Source organism: Coloeus monedula, assembly GCF_965178545.1.
Source record: "Coloeus monedula genome assembly, contig: HAP1_SCAFFOLD_105, whole genome shotgun sequence".
NCBI classification, from domain to species: domain Eukaryota; kingdom Metazoa; phylum Chordata; class Aves; order Passeriformes; family Corvidae; genus Coloeus; species Coloeus monedula.
Genome location: NW_028120798.1, coordinates 16,132 through 23,786, shown reverse-complemented (window position 1 = coordinate 23,786; position 7,655 = coordinate 16,132). Strand labels below are relative to the sequence as shown.

Here is a 7,655-nt window from a genome sequence, read left to right as displayed (position 1 = left end):
ACAAAACTGCCATGACGCCTTGAGGAAAGGCATCAAAAGCTTGACAAAGGCTGAAGGGAACACTCTGATTACCCCTTTTCCCAAGAGGGTTCTTTAGCTGAAGTTGCTAACCAGGACCAGACTTGACACCGCGGCATGGGCTTGTGGTTGTTTTATTTCTCGAGCCCTCAGTCCTGCGTGGGACTCGGTAACCGGGTGCTGCAGAGGCTCCGGCAAGGCATCAAAGACGCCTGCCCCGCACCCAAGGGTGGCGCAAGATCTCCTCCAGCGCTGGCCTGTCCGCGGGGTGCTTGGACAAACACCAGCGGATCAGATGTTGGCACTCTGGGGAGAGAAGCCAGAAAGCGCCGGTCACTTGCAGAAGGCTCCTGCCCAGCTGCTCCCGGTGCCCACAAGGCCCGGGCCGTGCTGCGTGTGCTCAGAGCTGTGCCGGCCTCCCGGCTGACTCTGCCCTTTGCGGGACAGTGGCACGGCAGGACACGCGCCACCTCCTTCAGCCAAGCGGGCCACACCGACCCCGTCGTCACGGGCCGCCTCCTGCGGCCAGCCCTTGAGGGCAGATGGGCCTCCCGCGGAGCTGCGTGAGGGCCACGCTGGGCTGCGCGGTGCCATCTGCCAAAGCCTGCCTTCTTGAGGCCGGACACCAACCTGGAGAGACCTGCTGCCAGAAGAAGAGCTGCCCCGACACGATGTCACGGTCCTCCTGGAAGGGCATGTTCCCGCAGACCATGACGTACAGCAGCACGCCCAGGGACCAGATGGTTGCCGAATGGCCGTGGTAGCAGCCAAGGCAGATCCACTCGGGTGGGCTGTACACGTGTGTTCCTAGGGGACACAGGCAGCGCTGTCCAGGCGCAGGCTGCTGGCTTCCAGAAGCAGGGGCTGCACCGGTGGCCACAACTTCCCCCCGAGGCCACCGGGCGTCCCCCAGCCAATTGGCCAAAGCCAGGAAACCATTCTGCAAGGCAAACAAGGCCAGCGGAGCAGCCCAAGCCCTTGCAGGCCTGCCAAGCCGAGCGGCCGGGGCCTGGCTTTGGCAGCCCCCCTCTGTGGGCAGGGCTGGCAGCCGGCTCCTGGGGCACAGCATCTGGCCCGTGCCAAAGGGCAGCCGGCAGCCGGCTGAATGCCGCACCCCGCAGCCCAGGAGGGAACGGGGCTGTGCAGTGCCTGGCACTGGGAGCGGGGCCCGGCCTGTGGGCTCACCGGCAAATCGCGTGAAGGCCTGCTCCTGGAGGAAGGTGCCGCAACCGAAGTCGATGAGCTTCAGGTCGCCGCTCTCCGGGTCCACGAGGAGATTCTCCGGCTTGATGTCCCGGTGCAGGACGCCGCAGGCGGTGCAGTGCCGCACGGCCTCCAGCACCTGGCAGAAAAGCCAGCGCGCCATCTCCTCGCACAGGAACCCCTGCTCCAGCAGGAAGGCCAGGAGATCCTGCGATGGCTCCGGACGCTCCATCACCAGCAGGAAGCTGTCAGGCAGCTCAAACCAGTCGAGGAGCTGGATGATGTTGTGGCAGCCAGAGCCCACCTTCTCCATGAGCACAATCTCCATGGGAACACGGGTGCCGTCGGGCTGTGAGGAGGAGACAGTGCCTCCAGCAGGCCTGATGCTGCCCTGTGCCTCCGCTGCCCCGCGCCTGGGATGCCCCAGTGCCCCCTTGGGCAGCCTCCCTGGTGCTTGGGCTTCCTCCCGCCCAGGGGATGCTTGGGGGGTGCCCCCCTGCCCGGCCCCACCACCGGTGTTCGGCATCCCCGGGCCCGCCGTGCTCCGGCTCGCACGCTGAGCCCACGCCCGCTCCCCCCGCCCTGCGCCGCCTCCCGCCCTCGGGGCCCGGCCTTATCCCTGCCCGCCGCGCCCCGCTCTGTCGCGGGGGCCCCGCTCACTCACCAGCTCGTACCACTGCAGGACGCTCTCCCGGGCCACGCGTTTGATGGCCACCTGCAAGCCCACGAGAGACGGGGCTGAGCTCAAGCCCTGCCCCGCCCCGCCCCTGGCCCTCCCCCCGCGCCCCGCCGTCCGGGCCACTTACCGGGCTCCCGTCTGAGAGGCGGATGCCCGAGAAAACGGTGCCGAAGCCACCGCTGCCCAGCTGCGGGCCCAGCTGGTACAGCTCCTGCAGCTTCTTCTTTTGCCCTGCGACCGAGACCGAGCCATCAGCCTTGCGCCCAGGGCCCCCCCGGCCAAGTGCCCGCGAGTGAAGCGGGCCGAGCCACCGCGGGCCACGTTGCTCTGACCTGCTTCCTGCTGCGCGCCGGGCAGCGGCCACCGCCTTGCAGCCGTCGGGCTGGCGAGCGGCAGAGCTGGGGCAGGGGAGCGCGCAGAGGCGGCTGCAGGAGCCGGAGGGCAGCGGGGCAGGGCGGCACCGTCGCTGTCCCCGGCATCGTGGGCTGGACTCTGCTGTTGAGGACTGCCGGGGCTACAGCCCGAGGACTCGCACAGGGGGGTGTCAGGAGCAGCTGCAAACCAGGGAGGGGTTTTTTGAAGCCGTGGCCTCAGAAGCACTGGAAACAGCCAGAGACTCTGCTGCTCTCAAGGGCCCTGGCCTGGCCTGGGGATGCCCCTCAAGAGCCCCGAGGGAGCCTCAGACAGCTCCTCAGAAGATCTCACCTGCTACCAGAAAGGCCTTCCTGGTAGTCGGTGGCCGTCTCGGAGCAGCTTCCTGGAGATGGAGGAACCTCCTGGGTCTCTTGAGGGACGTCTCCGCCACCAGGCACGGGCTGTTGCCAGCTGGCACAGCCGGCACAGCGTCCTGGGAGCTGTGGGCTGGCAACTGCTGGCTCCAGCTCACTTGCTGCTCCGCCACCTGCTCCTGAGAAGGCTCCCCTGGATCAGGCTGGGCTCCCACTTGGACTTCTGGGCTTTCCCTGGCCACGTCAGTTGTCAGGGTTGCGCCCGTATTGTTGAAGTCCGTGAGTCCAAGGGAGCTGGGAGACCTGTCCACAGGCTCTGCACCTTCTGCAGGCTGACAGGTCTCACTGAGTGTCTGCAGGGGATAGAGGCTGTCAGAGATAGCCGAGGCTCGTGGCAGGATGGAGGATCTCTGACAGCCTGAGCTTCTTGCCTGGATGGCGGGTCCCTCGTGGTGTGCCATCCTTGCAAGGCTTGAGGCTCTCCCAGGGATGGAGAATCTTGCTGGGAGCAGCCTCTTGAAGGGATGGAGGCTCCTGGAGGAGCTGGACGAGCCACAGCAGGGCAGGTGGCCTCGCTTCAGCAGCTCCTCCAGTTCTTTCCACAACGCCTGCCACATCCCAGAGTAGAGCGGCACCCATGTCCCATTGTGAGCCCAGAGCAGCAGCATCAGTTCCTGCAGCTCCTGGGCCACTGCCACGCAGGGGCCGCAGCTGCAGGGGCTGTCCAGGGGGCTCGCGGGAGCACGTGGCCGCTTGCGAGGGGTCGCCCGAGGCCTGGAGGACCTGGGAGCCACAGGGGCTCCTCGCTTCCTCCGTGAGCCTCTGGGCTGCACCCCGGGGCGCTTGCGCCTCTTCAATGTCCGTGCCTGCCGCCTCCGTGGTTGCCAGTGGCCAACGGCCCACCAGACAGCCACAGTGGCCAGCAGCAGGACAAGCACAATCACCAGGACGCCACCGTCACACATGGCTCCGGCACGTCCCATCGCGACTGCACTGGCAGCTGCAGGTGCTGGCCTGTGTTACATAGCGACTGCGTGGTGATGTCACAGTGCCGTGGGCCAGGACAGCCGTGTGACATCCCAGCCCTGCCTCTCGCCAGCGCTCAGCCCCTTTGTGCCGTCACAGCCCTGTGCCCACCTCAGGGATCAGCAGAACCAGCTCATCTCTGGAGATGCACATGGCCAGAAAAAGCCTGGCAGTAAGAATAGGAGCTCAGCCTGCTGCAGGGAATCATTCCCTGCAGCAAGTGGCACATCAGGAAGAGTGCTGCTGCCACCAGTGTCAAGCCCATGGCTCCCAGGACACTGCAGCGGTACCAACTGGAAACACCCACTACTCTGTGCCTGAGAAGTTCTTCCAGAGACAAAGGGAGTTGAAGTTCCTGTGTCTCTGTGGAGCTCTCCTGAACTGGCTGTCGAAGGCAGGAAGAGTTTTCTGCAACAACTCACCAACTTCTGCGGTGCCTCTTTTCTAAATAAGTCAGGATTTCCCAAGGAGCGCTCATGGTCCTCCCAGTGCTCTGGTTTTGACAGGCATAGGGTTCCTTTTTTCCCAGTTGCTTGCACACGCTGGGTTCAGATTCACAATGGGAATGCTGTGGATCAAACAGGGGTGGTTTGATTTCTGCTGAGCAGGGCTTGCCCTCTTCAAGGACTTTGCAGTGTCCCTTGGTACAGTGCATGTTTTCCACTGGGAAGGGAGGGAGGAGTGTTGAAGACAGAGGCAAAGAACACATTAAACACCTGTGCTGTGTCCCTGTCCCTGTTTGTGAGGTGACCATCCATATCCTGGAAGGGGACAATGTTATTTCTACAATGTTTTTTTCCACTAATATGTTTAAAAACACTCTTTTTATTGTGCCCCACATTTCTTCCTCTCCAGCTGAGCTTTCACTGCACCAAAGTTCTCCCTACAGTGGCAAGAGACATCTCTGTGGAAGGAATGAGAAGGAGGTGTCTTTACAAACTATCTGTGGGCCTGATGGTAGATAAAGCCAGATACTGATAGGTGAAAGAAGCAAAGCGAGGAACCACAAATTCCATAGGAATTCCACTAATTGACACAGACTGTTACTCACTCAAGACTCTGCTAATCCCTGGATTTAGAGAAAAAGAACAGAGACACGAGGAAAAGAATGAGGGTGGGGGGTACACATTAGAAAGGGGGTTTTTATTAAGCCATTTGGGAAGTCTGTACCTCTCAAGTACCTCAGCCAGTGGGGAAGGAGAGAGGGAAATGCAGCTGGGAAATTAGGAGAAAAAGGAAGCTGCGTCCTCTAACAATTTGAGAGATCCCATGGGAAATGCCCATGACTTCTCCCTTTATTCGAATAAAACAGGACTGCTCTGTCTCTTGTTTGGACATAAACCTGTGGTGTTTGTGGATTAATTTTCCTGACATCTGTATTCTTCTGCTGACCTTGCTTCCACTGGGCACACGGCTTTCTTTTCCATCCTCTTTCCCAGAGAAGATGCCTTCTGCCTCGTCTGCTTGGCTTCCGACATTTGGGAATCGCCTGCTCCTGCGCCCTTAGGAGGTGATGTTTCAAAATTGACCAGCACTGATGGACCCCAGCACCTGCAAAAACATTGTCCCTGGAGACCCTGCTTACCAGTTCCCTGAGCAGTCTGAAGTCTGCTCTCCTCATGCCCCGAGCTGAGGTTTTGCTGGCCCTTTTCCTCTTGTCAGAGGTTGGAAACTCGATTTATCTGTGGTCACTGTGGCCAAGACGGCCGCCAGTCCCCACTTGGCTCAGGGCACGTGGGACTCAGACGGCGGCCTGGCTCCAGGGGGGCTGAGCTGGAGAGTTCTGGGCTGTGGGGGGCTCCCCCCTTACCTGGGAGGAGGCTCCCTGGGGAGGAAGAAGGGTCTGGCATGAGCCACAAGGCCCCTGGCCAAGGGACGGTAGCGGGGGACATGTCCGTAGCAGATGCTGTCTGGCAGGAGCTGTGGCAAGGAGTGGGTGTGGGGCTGGGGGTGTCACAGAGCTCAGGGAGGGTGTTCCCGCAGCCCAGCAGGCAGAAAGCCCCTGGCTCACAGCAGGAGCCAAGTTCCAGGTCACCAGGAACAGCCTCCTCCCTCACCAGTGCTTCCAGCCTCCCACAAACGTTGGTTATGCTCATGGGTGCTGCCAAGGTTCCCTATGGGAACAGGGCTGGACACCCTAAAAAGGGGGGTCAACACCCCAGAGGCAAAGCCAGCGCAGGGGGGAATGAGTGGGATGAGTGTGAGAGGACCACCTCTACCCCTCCCATCCCGCACCAGGGAGCAGGGACCTTCCTGGGACAGCTCCAGGAGGATATTCAGGACCATCCTTTCCTGGGACAGGGGTGCCAAGGAGATCCAGGAGGGATCAGTGTCCAGCTCTGTGTCCTGGGACACCCTGCACCCTGTTCCCCACAGCCCTGATTTTCAGGAAGGAGCCACAGGAGCCTCCTGGCCATTGATGGATTTTTCTTTCAGGAATTCACTGTGGAGCTCGTTTCTCTTTTTTTTCCTCTTTCTGAGCTCCTGTAAACACGGCATAGAGCTGGAAGGGGCGGGGCGAAGAAGACCCAGCTGGGGAAGTCTTGAGGGGTTCTGTGTCTCTGGCACCCTGCTTTCCTCCTCTCCCTTTCGTAGAGGTGTGGGCTGGGAACGGAGCATCTTCCCCGGGTGGCCGCGGTGCCCCGGATCCCTGCCCTGAGTGGAGGGACAACACCGGGCGTCTCTGGCCTGCCCCACGCAGCCAGGGTGTCCCACAGAGCTCCTCCACACCCCTGCTCTTGGCCGCCAGGGGCCTAATTAGTGACGTTTTAACGAGGGACGAACTAAGGGCGCTAATTAGGGAGGGGAGGGCGGGGAGGGGGCGTGGCCAGGGCCTCAGCGGCGCCGAGGGGGCGTGGTCTGAGCGGGGGCGGGGCCAGCGCTGAGGGGAAAAGGGCGGGAAAAGGCTCGGTGCTGCTGAGGGGAAGCGTCGGGAAGGAGGGGACAGAGGCATGTTGTTGGGAAAAAGGGAGACACAAGAGCTCTTGGGGGCCTGAAACCACTAACAGTGGTGGAGGGGAGCCCAACACACTCCTCCTATGTATCCCTATCCTTTACACAGGGAAAGCCGTGGCTAAAATCCAGGAAAAACAGTGCTGTGGATCCAAGGAATCAGAAGCAGGATCTGTGTGGAGGGTGCCCCTCACGGGAGGCACATGAATCGAACTGAGCGAGGCTGGGGCAGGAGGGTCACACCCAGCAGAGAAGGGGGACCCTCTGTCCATGCCAAGGCCCAGGGCAGCCCTGTCCCGGGAAGCGCGCAGGGAGCGGATCCTTGAGCTGCTGCACGTTCGCGCTGCCCTCGCTCAGCCGGGAGCCCCCTCATTGCCCAGGGGGAGCTGGTGGCAGTGGGGAGTGGGAGAGGGAAAGATCTGTCCTACGCCTCCATGGACTCCGATGCCGTGTTCATGGGCTGCGCCAAATGGCTGCCCTGTTGGGAACAGAACCAGAGACCTCCATCAACATCCTGATTTACTGCTCCAGAAAAAGAAAAATCCCAAACATTAATTCCAAGGGGGATAATTGAATATCTCCTCGGCATCTGGAGATCTATTACCTGAATCCAGTCATGAGTTTCCTTCAGGTCTCCTCCCTCGGGACCAGTTAAACAGGAGGTGGGGTTAAACCCTTCCCCCCTACTTAATTCTAAATCCTCCTGTTCCATGAGAGGCTCTTTTGGTCAACAAAGCCTCAACTTGATGTGAAGCTTAAGGGTTAGAGAGCCTCCTGCCGTCCTCAGTTACCATGAAAGCCGTGGCTGCACAATTTTGCAAACAATGGGACCACCCCTCGCCGAGGGGTCTAACATTTCAGAAGAATGGGCCATCGGTTTTCAAGTACCGCCCCGTGGTGTTCTTGCACGAGAACTCCTCTGGCGTGGTCCTGTTCAACATCTACATAAAATGCAAATACTTCTTCCCTGTCTGGAAGGGCTAGGGCAGGAGCCTCAGTTCATCTGCTTTTTAACACTTTAAAATTCTGCCAGGTTCTCACCTGGCAGG

The 7,655-nt window shown here is 60.7% G+C and overlaps 1 protein-coding gene across 1 annotated transcript; it reads right to left on the bottom strand.

The window, feature by feature from the left end:
* Positions 1 to 220: 220 nt before the first annotated feature.
* LOC309585669 (serine/threonine-protein kinase pim-1-like) lies at positions 221 to 2,090 on the bottom strand (the record flags this gene model as incomplete). Its single annotated transcript, XM_082303584.1, has 5 exons — positions 2,028 to 2,090; positions 1,886 to 1,936; positions 1,204 to 1,570; positions 649 to 825; positions 221 to 324 (listed from the first exon to the last, which is right to left on the bottom strand). Exons 3-5 carry the CDS (start codon positions 1,547 to 1,549, stop codon positions 221 to 223), a joined length of 627 nt encoding a protein of 208 aa, XP_082159710.1. The 5' UTR covers positions 1,550 to 1,570; positions 1,886 to 1,936; positions 2,028 to 2,090.
* Between the last annotated feature and the right edge of the window lie 5,565 nt (positions 2,091 to 7,655).